General features: G+C 40.1%; 1 protein-coding gene across 1 annotated transcript in view; it reads right to left on the minus strand.

The window, feature by feature from the left end:
- Positions 1-13,597, minus strand: part of immp2l (inner mitochondrial membrane peptidase subunit 2) — a 504,088-nt gene that overhangs the window by 473,444 nt on the left and 17,047 nt on the right. Inside the window, exon 3 of the mRNA XM_059978244.1 lies at positions 13,118-13,221. Within this exon, the coding sequence (XP_059834227.1) occupies positions 13,118-13,221 (104 nt within the window). The remainder of the gene's footprint in view (positions 1-13,117; positions 13,222-13,597) is intronic.

A 13,597-nucleotide genomic window follows, 5' to 3' on the forward strand; every position in this document is an offset into this window, starting at 1 on the left:
TATAGACACTCACCCACTCTCATTCTCCAGAGTTGTTCAGCGGGAGAAAGGCAGTTCCGTCCCAGTTGCATGGGATCCTCTCCCAGGGTGGTAGAGATGGTGGGGCTGGGAGCTACTCAGGGTTCAGAAGGAGGAGAGAGGCTTGTTCTGGCAGGAGGCAGTAATGAGTGCCGAGGAGTGGCCAAAGGTGGTGGATGACCATTTCTTTCTCTATGGTGTTCTCAGAGGCGATTGTCCAACCTGGTGGCTAGGAAGATCAGGGAATCCAGGCTGTTGGTGTCATCTCTTGCCGCCAACTCGTCCATTCTGAAAAAACCTCTGGACTGACTCATCGTTTTACCCCGAGTCGGATGCTAATGTCCGGAACTCCACAGAATATTCCACAACATTGCAGGAGCCCTGGTGGAGAATGAGTAGATGATTGGCGGCGTCTTTACCATGGACGGGGTGGTCAAAGATCTTTCTCATTTCCACGATAAAAGTGGCAAAAGAAGAGCAGATATCCGGTTGGTTGTCCCAAACTGCTGTGGCCCACACTAATGCACTTCCCTGCAGCAACCCCATGATATAAGCAATTTTTGACTTATCTGTGGACTAAGTTGATGACTGCTGTTCAAACTCCAGGGTGCACTAAAGGAGGAAGGCCTGGCACCTCCCCAAATCTCCAACGTAGTGCCTCGGCTCATGTACGTGAGGCTTTCTGGGCAGGGGCTTTGGTGACACATGGGGGGTTGCCACTATATGCTGTTTCAGCTGGCTACGCTGGGTTCCAGGAGTAGATTGAGAGAAATGAGTGGAGACACGGTCCACCTGGTTACCAATCTGCACAACGCGAGCAGACAGGGAATGGAGGTTCTCCATGACCTCCCAGAGGAGTTGGTCGTACCCAGTAGGGTAGCCTGGCTGGCAAGGGCTTGCTGAAGGGTGTTTGTCTCCATTGGGTCCATCATGGCCAGATTCTTCTGTTGCAGAGAAAGGGCCAACCCAAACGCAGGGCACTGGCACGAAGATAGAGCTAGGATGCAGACAAGGGTGTGAGTGTGGGTGGAGCAGAACATCAAACAGGACGGTGAATGGCAAAGAGAAGGGTGAACAGGAGGCAGGTGGCAGGCAACACTTATCTTGACATGGAGCATTGCTGAGCTGAACAGCAAATGGAAAGGCAAATGGCTTGCAATACTTATCTTGACATGGAGAGACAAGAGTTACACAGGTAAACCCCAGTACAGAAGTAAAACTTAGGATACACAATCCTAAACGGCTGGGAACGTGAATTACCACACTGGCTAAAACAACAATCTGGCAGAGTGGATGCAAAACTGAGGTATTTATGCTGAAGGTTCAGATGAGAATCAGGTATACCGCAAGAACATGGGAGAAAGGGAATTAGGAGAACATGAAGAATTAACGGTCAGGACTGTTACATAGACATCCTTTCTTCCTTTATAGAATGGCCGCTATTTTTCCATAAAAGCTCCAAGCACACTCTACAACTTCCGAGTAGAAAAAATTATGTCAATACTATCGATTTTTCAACAATACTGACATAAAGATAATTGATTCTAAATACAATTTCCTAAAGAAAAATAAAAAAAGTTATAGATGGTTTTCACTGCAAGCAAAGCTACACCTTAGAGGGAATATTACCAACTATTTGTTGTTAAGCCTACTTTGAAAACATTTGTTTTTATTTGCTGTCCTCCAGTGCCAATGTATATCATAATTATGCATACTGAATGAGAGCTCATAATTTCCTTAAGAATATCTCCTGCCTCCTGTTCCACACCCCCATACAACTTTCTAAAATTATCTAAGAGTAATGTGTGGGCCTGCTATTTCTTCGAAAAATATGAAGGTTTAAAAGGGTTGTACTTTTCAAACCATGTTATCCAAATATGGAGTGATGATACAAGGTACAAAAAGATCAGTAAAATTTGAATCAGCGTAAGCAGAAATGATGAGCAAAGTGAATAGATATTAATAACAATTCTTTCTTTCTCTACCTTCTACACAGGTAACAGAGGAAAGGATTAAAACTGTCACTCATCTGCAAATGTCGGAAGGAGTATTTAACTAGAAGTGATTGAATAAATTTTCAGTGAAGGTTGACATTTGGGTGAAAATTGTTCATAAAGGCAAAATATATCAAGCTAAAACATAGAACAAGAAAATAAGTTCATGTGTGAAATATAAATTGATTAAATTGGGAATATATCAAGAGACATTTTAACATACATAACGTTACATCAAAGATCTAAAAATATTGTTATGGAATCATTGAACAATAGGGCAAAATGTCCAGATAGAAGAAACTCATTGCATGTTGCTTTTATGTCAAAGTAAATTTATAATCGAAGTACATTTATGTCACCATACAAGCCAGATTCGTCTTCTTGCAGGCAATCACAGTAAATACAAGAAACAAAATAGAATCAATGAAATACATCACCCAACAGAACAGACGATGTGTAAAAAAAAATGGAAATACAAAAAGAAAGAGAAAAATAATAATAATAATAAATGAGCAATAAATATTAACAACATGAGATAAAGAGTCGTTGAAAGCATCCATAGGTTATGGAAACAGTTCAGTAATAGGGCAAGTGAAGTTATCCCCTCTGGTTCAAGAGCCAGATGGTTGAGGGGTAATAATTATTCTGAAACTTGGTGGTACAGGCACCAAGACTCCTGTAACTTCTTCCTGATAGCAGCATGAGAGGATGGAGTGGAAAGTAGAGGTCTTTGATGATAGATGCTGCTTTCCTGCAACAGCGCTTCGTATAAATGTGCTCAGTGGTGGGGAGGGCTTTACCAGTGATGAACTAGGCCATGTACACTACTTTTTGAAGGCTTTTCCATACCAGCCATGATTCAACTAGTCAATGTGCTTTCCCCCACACATCTATATAAGTTTGTCAATGTTTCAGTTGGCAAATCTATGCAAATTTCTAAGAAAGTAGAGCTGTTGGCATACTTTCTTTATCATGGCTGGACCCAGGACAGGTGCTCTGAAATGATAATATTGAGGAAGTTAAAGTTGCTGATCCTCTCCACCTCTGATCCCCTGATGAGGACTGGCTCAAGGACCTCTGGTTTCCTCCTCCTGAAGTCAATAATCATCTCCTCAAGCTTGCTGACATTGAGTGAGTCATGGTTGCTGTGGTACCACCCAGGTAAATCTTAAATTTCTTGCTCATAGTTCTTAATGCTCCTTCGGCTAGTCTCGTACAACCTTACAAAGTTCATTTAGTTCAGATTTGAAAGCAGTAATTGCTTATCAAAGACTTTGTGGCTGCTGGATAAATAGTTATTTGTTACAGAGATCCAAATGAAATCATGTACAGCAAAATCAAGTAAAAAAAACTTTAATTTACATGTACACAAACTTCTTTTCCCAGTTTCTTATAATCATACTCCGTCCCAGTTAAGTCAACAAACGAGCTGCCTTGATTGTGAACCACAATGGATTCACCAAGCACTGCTAACACAGCAGTGACCACCTCGCAAGCTACACCTTCAAAACTCCCTCAGTGACCCAGAGAGGGAGCAGGTGCTAGTAAATCTTACTCCTATCATAATAATATTAGGCATTCATTGAATGTAACTTTTGTTCAAAAAATCTGCATCAGAAAATAACTCATAAAAAAGCATATTTTAAACAGTTTTTATTTTACTTGCTTAAAACTGTATTATTTAATCAGCTATACAGTGCCATCCTGTGGATAATTAAAGACTTTCATTTTCACATGAGAATGCACATTACTACAGATACAAATGTTCTTCTTCCCCAAAAATGGAGGAAATTACAAGAATATTTACCCTGAATTAAATTCACTACATACGAATATAAATCGATATAATCATCTCCAAATGGAGTACATAATCTGAGAAGAAAATTAAATTTAGTTTAAATATAATAAAAGAAACACACCTTTTCTCAAAATTGAAGTTTTAAAGAGATTTAATTTTTTTCACATCCCCACTTAATATGACAAGGCGTCACTATACATCATGAAAATTTAACTTCGGAAATTTACAGTTTTGTTAATAATGCAAGGATGACAGATTCAGTCAGAAGAATATTTTTCCACCATGTTATAGGTATATTGATTTAATGTAGGTTTTACAATATTTGTACTTCAGAAGACAGACCCAATGAAAAGAAATGCAATCAAATTCAACTCAGTAAGAGCCCTTTCCCACAATTATGTCCTGTCTCTCACCACTCTCTTCCACCAAGAACATGACCCACATCATGAGGTTCCAAATTTAAGTCACACCTTTCACAATTTAAAACACAACTTACTCAAACCCTCTCAGCACTCTTGATGGAAAATTCCCTCCACAATAGTTAAGCTCAATTTTCCATCTCCACCAATACACACACTCTTCCTCATGGCACCTTCCCATCCATCCACAGGTGTAACATCTGCCCTTCTACTGCCTCCCTTTCTGTTATCCAGGGCCCTTAAAACTCCTTCCAGGTGAAGCAACAATTAATTTGTCATCTTCCAACATAATAATGTGATCTCTACACTGGTGAAACAGAATGCAGGTTTACAGAATATTTCTAGTCAGCCCAAAGGGGTGTCTGTGTGCCACTGTCCACTCCCCTCCAACATCTCCATCCGTGACTTCCCACATCACTCCAAGAAAGTTTAACATGGGTTGGAGGAACTGCACAACTTTTGACCTGACAAATTGCAGACTTCAGGTTTTTTTTTGGACTGGTTTTTCAGATCTCCGTCTCTCTCTCTCTCCATCTTCACTCAGCCATCACCACCACCACCTATACTTGCATCACACAATCTCACAGGCCATCCCGTCCTCACTGTTTTTTATTCCTTGCTGCTTCCAACTCCCCCACTTTTTTGGCAACTTAAATCTGGTATTATTTCTAACTTTCCCCAGTTCTGACACAGGGGCATTGAGCTGAAATGTTAATTCTTGTGCTTGACCCGTTGAGGACTTCCAAGATTTTTTCATTCTATTTCAAAATAACCCTTTTCAAAATCACACGAAAGTTGAAACATTTTGTATGACTACCGTGCAAAATCCCCTTCTTGATTTCAGAGGATTAGGAAAAAAGAGGAAGTATGTAAACCTTAGGAAGCTAGAATTTAGAGTCCTTACAGATTATAAAGAAGCAAGAAAGGAAATTATTAAAGCCAGGAGGGGCCATGCAAAGTCCTTGGCAAGTAGAATTAAAGCGAATCCCAAGACATTCTAATATATATATTACACTACTCAATGATAAAGGGGAGAACATTTGTTTGGATGCAGAGGATGTAGGCAAGGTCCCTAAATAAGTACTTTATATCAGTATTTACCAAGGAGAAGGAGTAGGGAGATCCATTCCGAGAGTATTAATAATCTAGGACATTTCAAGGTAAAGGAGGATGTAGTGCTGAGTCTCTTAAGAGCATTAAGGATAATACGTCCCAGGGCCTGATGGGATATATCCTAGGTTACTGTGAGAGACAAGAGAAGAGACTGTTGGGGACTTGACCAACAAATCTGAGTCCTCTCTAGCCACAGGCAAAGTCCCAGAGGACTGGTGAGGGGCTAATGTTGTTCCATTATTCAAGAAAGTAACCAGGTATAATCCTGGAAACTATTGACTAGTGAGAATAACGTGAGTGGTAGAGAAGTTATTGGAGAAAATTCTTTGGGATAGGATTTATGAGCATTTGGAAAACCATGGCCTATTAGGGAGAGCCAGCGTGGCTTTGTGTAGGGCAAGTCTTTTCTTCCTAACTTGAGCGAGTTTTTTGACAAATTGATGAGGGTGATGAATGAATATAGAACTGTGATTGTTTACATGGATTTTAGTAAGACATTTGACAAGGTCCCTCTTGGGAGGCTCATCCAAAAGATCAAGATGCAAGGAATCAATGGTGAATTGGCTGTTTGGACTCAGAAATGGCTTGTCCATAGAAGACAGAGGGTGTGGCCAAAAGGATTTATTTTAGCTGGGGTCATGTGATTAGTGGTGTTCTGCAGGGATCTGTAATGGGACTTCTGCTGCTTGTGCTGTATATAAATGACTAGGATGAAAAGTAGATGGGCGGGCTAGTAAGTTTGCAGATGATACAAAGATTGGTGGTGTGGATAGCATAGATCGGGGGTCGGCAACCTGCGGCTCCCGAGCCATTTGTGGCTCTTTCACTGTGCTGCGGCTCCCTGTGGCTTTGGGAAATAATTGGTCAGTATTTAATTAAAATGTATTTTATGTTAGTTTGTTAGCTTTTGAAATGTAATTCTAAATTTGAAGATTATGGTGATCTTGTACAATGTAAGTGTGGCGACACATTTTCTGACACATCCGAAACGGCTCTCAATTAGCCAGCATTCCGGCTAAGGGAGATTGCCTACGGGGGTTTGTGAGTACGTGTCTTTTGCAGCATCTGCGTCCATGGGGGCTGGGTTGAGGGAGGCTTAGAAGCAAGGCTGTTTAGTTCGAATAAAGTTATTCGACTGCAGTTTACTGACTGCCTGAACACACCGCTGCAACGTGTTTTTATCGCTATTAATATACGTCACCACTGCCAATACCTGACACCCGCCAGTGCGCGATTTCTTTAATTTTTCGATCCAAGGTAAGCCAACTATGGAGAATTCTAAAAAAAGAAAAGTGACTGAAGAAAACAGAACGTTTAATGATACGTGGACAGATTCATTTGCTTTCACTGTTGACGAGACTGGTTTACCGGTATGCTTAATATGCAATGAGAAACTAGCAAACAACAAAAAGTCAAATGTCGCAAGGCATTTCCAGAGTAAACACGCAGCCTTTGCTCAAAAATATCCGGATGGAGATGCGAGAAAAAAAGCCGTTTCGGAACTGATGCGGAAGGTTGATCTGAGCAAAAATCATTTCCAGAAATGGATGAAGTCAGGAAAATCAACGACATACGCCAGTTATATTGCCGCTCAGGAAATAGTCAGGCACGGGAAGCAGTTTACAGATGGTGAATATATAAAAGAATCTTTCATTAAGATTTCAGAACATCTATTCACGGACTTTAAAAACAAGAGTGAAATTGTGCAGAAAATCAGGGATATGCCCCTCTCTGCAAAGACTGTCAAAGACAGAACCATAAAAATGGCAGAAGACATCACAAGACAGCAAATTAAAGACATCAATTCAGCTGTGGCCTACTCGATTGCCTGTGACGAGTCTAAAGACAAAGGCGATATTGAACAAATAGCGTTGTTCTGCCGGTATGTAAACTCTGCCGGGCCACAGGAAGAACTGATTGAGTTGATACCTCTAAAAGACCAAACACGGGGGGAGGACATCTGTGAGGCTGTCTTGAATTGTTTAAGAGCCAAAGGAATAAAGACCACCCATCTGGTGTCAGTAGCTACTGATGGGGCTCCGAATATGACGGGAACGCACAAGGGATTTGTGGCTTTACTGCAGAAGTCGCTGGACAGAAAGCTGCTGACTTTTCACTGCATCTTGCACCAAGAGGCACTGTGCGCTCAAACATTTCCTCCGGAATGCACAGAAGTAATGGATGTTGTCATTCAGATTGTCAATAAAATAATGGCAAAAAGTTTAAATCACCGTCAATTCCGTTTGTTACTGGACGAGATGGAAAGCGCATATTCTGATCTCCTGCTGCACAACAAAGTCCGGTGGCTGTCCAAAGGGGAGGTGCTGAAACGCTTTGTCGCGTGTCTGGAAGAAGTGAAAACTTTCCTGGGCAGCAAAGGGCTCAACTTTCCTGAGCTGGAACAGCCAGAGTGGCTGGAAAAGCTACACTTCATGGTAGACATGACAGCGCACCTGAACACGCTGAACACAGCTCTTCAGGGGAAAGGACGCACAGCCCTGCACATGTTGGAGGATGTCTTGGCATTCGAGCGCAAGTTGACAGTGCTTGCCAGAGATTTACAGAAAGGCACTTTGTCTCACTTCCCCAATTTGAGAGAGTTCAAACAAGGTCACGACATGATAATTTCGGAGTATTTACATTCTGCAATCATCGCAATGCAAACATCGTTTGGGAAACGCTTCTGTGAGTTCAGAGAGGAAAAAAACACATTATCCTTCCCGGTCACTCCCTTAAGCATCGATCCTTCCCTACTGAATACGACTGCATTGGCAGGTGTGAGTCAACCTGATCTTGAGATGGAACTGGCCGACATAGCCGACAAAGACATATGGGTGTCCAAGTTTAGACGCTTGACAGCAGACCTTGAAGATGTTGCCCGTCAGAAGGCCGTTCTTGCTCAGAACCACAAATGGAGTGATATTGAAAACCTTCCAAATCCGGACCAACTTGTGTTTGAAACATGGAATGCTGTGCCCGACATTTATGTAAACATGAAAAAGTATGCGCTTGGAGTCCTGTCGATCTTTGGATCCACATATGTATGTGAGCAGGTGTTCTCCAACATGAACTTTATTAAAAACAAACATCGCGCACGCCTCACAGATGACAGCTTGCAATCCTGTGTAAAGATGAAGGTGACGTCATACAGCCCTGATGTGCAGACGCTGTGCGCTGAGGTCCAGGAGCAGAAATCCCATTAACCAAGTATGATAAATATTTTAATTGCCTATTATTTTATGTATATTCATATTTTTTCATTGTTCAGTGAAATAGTCCTTTTATTTTTCAGGCTGACAGCTGGCTGATGTTATTTTTGGTTTGCTGCTGGCGGAAAATTTAAGTTCGGCGTTTTTCATAAATACAAGAAGGACTCAAATAGACATTGAGTATTTTACTTAAAAGTAACTTTCAACCCAACGTCTTTTTTTCGGAGTTCAAAATGTTTTTGTTGCATGCAGAAATGTAATTTCGTTTTCTCTGCAGGAGTTCATCAATTTCATAAATGCAACACATTATAGTTTGTTTATACATAGCATAAAGGCAAAAAAAACGTTGTATGCAGTGTTATTTCATTTTAAATGTCAAACGGATTTTGCGGCTCCCAGTGTTTTCTTTTCTGTGGGAAACGGGTCCAAGTGGCTCTTTCAGTGGTAAAGGTTGCTGACCCCTGGCATAGATGATTGGCAAAGAATTCAGCAGGATATAGATCAGTTGCAAATATTGGTGGAGAAATGACAGATTAAGTTTAACCCCCAGCCAAATGTGAACAGTTGCACCTTGATAGATCAAATGTACACTGTCAACAGCAAGACCCTTAACAGTGTTGATGAGCAGAAGGATCTTGGGGTCCAAGTTCATAGCTCCCTGAAAGTGGCTGCACAGGTTGATAGGGTGACTAAAAAGGCATATGACATGCTTGCCTTTATTACTCAAGGCATCGAGTTCAAATGTCAGGAAGCTATATTACAGCTTTACAAGACTCTAGTTAGGCTGCATCTGGAGTATGGTATACAGTTCTGGTCACCCCATCATAGGAAGGATGTTAAGTCAAGTCAAGTCATTTTTATTGTCACTTCAACCATAATTGCTGGTACAGTACATAGTAAAAATGAGACAACATTTTTCAGGACCATGGTGTTACATGACACAGTACAAAAACCAGACTGAACTACGTAAAAAAAAACACAGAGAAAGCTCCACTAGACTACAGACCTACACATGACTGCATAAAGTGCACAAAAACAGTGCAGGCATTACAATAAATAAACAAGACAATAGGGCAAGGTGTCAGTCCAGATTCGGGTATTGAGGAGTCTGATAGCTTGGGGGAAGAAACTTTTACATAGTCTGGTCATGAGAGCCCGAATGCTTCAGAGCCTTCTCCCAGATGGCAGGAGGGAGAAGAGATTGTATGAGGGGTGCATAGGGTCCTTCATAATGCTGTTTGCTTTGCAGATGCAGCGTGTAGTGTAAATGTCCATGATGGCGGGAAGAAAGACCCCGATGATCTTCTTAGCTGACCTCACTATCCGCTGCAGGGTCTTGCGATCCGAGATGGTGCAATTTCCGAACCAGGCAGTGATGCAGCTGTTCAGGATGCTCTCAATACAACCCCTGTAGAATGTGATGAGGATGGGGGTTGGGAGATGGACTTTCCTCAGCCTTCGCAGAAAGTAGAGACGCTGCTGGGCGTTCTTTACCATGGAGCTGGTGTTGAGGGACCAGGTGAGACTCTCCGTCAGGTGAACTCCAAGAAATTTGGTGCTCTTTGCGATCTCTACCGAGGAGCCGTCAATGTTCAGCGGGGAGTGGTCGCTCCGTGCCCTCCTAAAGTCAACAATCATCTCTTTTGTTTACATTAACAGACAGGTTGTTGGCTCTGCACCAGTCCGTTAGCTGCTACACCTCCTCTCTGTAAGCTGACTAGTCGTTCTTGCTGATGAGACCCACCACGGAAATGTCATCAGCGAACTTGATGATATGGTTCGAGCTGTGTGTTGCAGCACAGTCGTGGGTCAGCAGAGAGAACAGCAGTGGACTGAGCACGCAGCCCTGGGGAGTCCCCATGTTCAGTATGATGGTGTTGGAGATGCTGCTCTCGATCCAGACTGACTGAGGTCTCCCAGTCAGGAAGTCTGACAAAGGTTTATAAGATTGCGAGGTATAGATAGAGTAGACAGACAGCATCTTTTTCTCCCCCAGGGTTGAAAGGTCTAATACCAGAGGGCATTCATTTAAAGTGAGAGGGGATAATTTTAAAGGAAATATGAGGGGCAACTTTTTTTCTAAACACACAGTGTTAGGTGCCTGGACCGCGCTGCCTGGAGTGGTGGCAGAGGCAGATATATTAGGGACTTTCAAGAAATGTTTAGGCAGGCACATGAATGTGAGGAAAATGGAAGGATATGGACATTATGTAGGCAGAAGAGATTTATGCCCTTTGATTATGTGATTACTTGGCCATTTGATAACTAATTTATTTGGTTTGTTACAACATTGTGAGCCAAAAGGCCTGTTTCTGTGTTGTACTGTTCCATGTTCTGATTCTTAAATGAGCTTGCCACTATATTAACTTCGTTTCACTCTGAAAGTGGATACATATTGTTTTGCTTTAATGCATTTAGCACTGCTTTATTTGGCACAATTTTGACTTCCAAGATGCAATGGACCACAACTTGCTGAGAAATCTATTGTGAGATACCTCAAACTTGCTGTGTGTTTTCCACCAGCAATTTTGCAGATGATGTCTGCCACTGGTGTCCAGCAATGGAGAATCTCCCAGTAATTATGATATAGAATCTATTCATGCCAACTTTCAGGCTCCATGAGTTCATTAATTTGAAAGGAGACTTGGAAGCAAGAATAGTAGTTAGCTTAATTCTGTGTTGATTAAACATTTTCATTAAAGTGATTATATTTGGCGTTTGTGACTACTTTTACGTATATTTGATTTTTAGCAACTTTTTTGCACTACGTATTTAACTATTTTATATATATTTATACACACACACTCACTGCAATTCAGTTTTTTTCTATATTATCATATATTGCATTGTACTGCTGCCGCATAGTTAACAAATTTCACGACACATGCCAGTGATATTAAATCTGATTCTGATTCAAAAACATCCAAATACTAGGGTCATTCAGAGAATAGCAAGCAATAGCTTTGACAGACAGAAAAGCAAGCTCAACTATCAAATATTTTCTCAGCTGTGAATCTGAATGTGAATATGTGAATATGTGAATTTTGTCCAACCACCTTTTGTGATTGTCAACTCAGGTCCCAGAACCAAGAAGTGCCTTACCAAATGAAATGTGGATACTCTCAGCCAGATGATCGTCCTCATGGATACAGACAAAATACAGCACAGCTGCATATCTTAATGCTAAAGTGAACCATGCTTTGGTTTTTCTCATTTCATGGGCCTCATACCTTTACTCTTAGCTACAACTTTCATACATGTTGTCTCCAATACAGCAGATAATATAAAAATGTTACATTTACTAAAATTAAATCTAAATATATTTATGGTTATCTTTTCCTGATTAGGAGCAATTAAAGATGATATGTTATTATCGAAGTATGATGCTTTCAAACACAATTTTAGATCCAAAGAGTTTCTGCAGAAAGCAAACTATAAATATTGTACCTCTTTTCACCCATTTGCACATAGTTTGAGGTACTTTTATGAAAACCAAACATGCTTCTGATTGCCTGGTTACAATTTTCACTTGAATCAAAGACTTAAATACACAATTATTGACCAGTGTGGCTAATGTCAAATTAACCTGGTGAAATTGATACAATTGTTTTTGATGGAAATACCCAATATTTAAGAGAACTTCTAAACATGTAAGGACATCTAGTTTTCTAAAAGTTAAATCAAGTTCTTGAATCATATCATCATACACCAATAATGTTCTACAATAATCAGGTAAATCAATCATCTCTTTAGGTGTCTGAGGCAATAAACTGCACCAGTTGAAATTCCAAAGAACAACAAAATGCCAGAAGATCTGACAAAGTTGTAGTAGTATAAACAGAATTATCATTTCAGGCCAATAACTGAATCACCAGAATTGGATTTTACCACATTTAGTAATAGTGGTTAAGGTAGAAATGATGGCTAAATGGCTCAAAACAATTTGTTTTCTCTAACTCAAGTCTTAGCTCTTCAACATCAATCACATTGAGGTTCAAACACATATTTTCAAAGTAGGCAAAAAAAATCAACCAAGTCAATAAGGTACATGATAGCTGCTTTAGACATATAAATATCAGAACAACTTGCATTAGCAGTTTGTAACATAAGTCTGGTCAGCCATCAAGAAGAGAGCAACTTCTATTGATTTCATAATTTCAAATAATACTTCAATGTGGAGGCCTAATCTTGTTGTTTCTGAATATATTTGACACACACAGAATTTAATTTTTTAAAAAGTAAAACTTAAATGTTTACATGTTGTCCATCAAAAATGCAACACTACAAAAGAAAATTAATTTGTACACTTTCATAATTGTTTTGTTCTCAAAACACAGCACTGGAAGGAAAATCTACTAAAAAAGCTAAAAACTACCATTACACAGTTAAACATAGGCTTATGTTTGTATAATCTATCATTTTCATAACAGTAAGATATTTTCTAGTGAGGCACAAAAAGCAGTATGCTAAACGAAAACTAATCACAAAACAAAGACAAAATGGTTCTGTCACTTTCAAAATCATCATCTAGTTAGGAAAACACGTATCACTAGATGTGTTACTCACACAAGAGATATGATGTCGCCCCGCTGTACTTCATAGTTCCTCACACTCCATCGGTTTAAAAGCACTATGTCACAGGTAGTTCCTCCAGGAGGATTTAATGATGGCTGAGAAATAAGAAATAAAAAATACCAAAATTTGAAATAAAACCCATGTGAATATAATTGTTTTGTAACAAAACAGTTAATAAATGTGAAATAAGATGGGAAATATACTAACTTTATTCCTTAAGGAATCACCTTAAGGAGGGGAAAATCTATGGACTTCTTGTAAATTGTATTTATTTTTGCCTGCAAGAAAATGAATCTTAAGGTATAATATGATAACATATACATGCTTCAATAATAAATTTACTTTGAACCGCTCTGGTTACATAAGGAACGTAACTATACTTAGTGCCGTGAAGCATTTGCAATGTCCTGGGCACCTGAAAGGTACGACATATATTTCTTTTTTTTTCTTTGATTTGCAGACTTCAAGCTA

The sequence above is a fragment of the Hypanus sabinus genome, chromosome 8 (assembly GCF_030144855.1).
Source record: "Hypanus sabinus isolate sHypSab1 chromosome 8, sHypSab1.hap1, whole genome shotgun sequence".
Taxonomy (NCBI): Eukaryota; Metazoa; Chordata; class Chondrichthyes; order Myliobatiformes; family Dasyatidae; genus Hypanus; species Hypanus sabinus.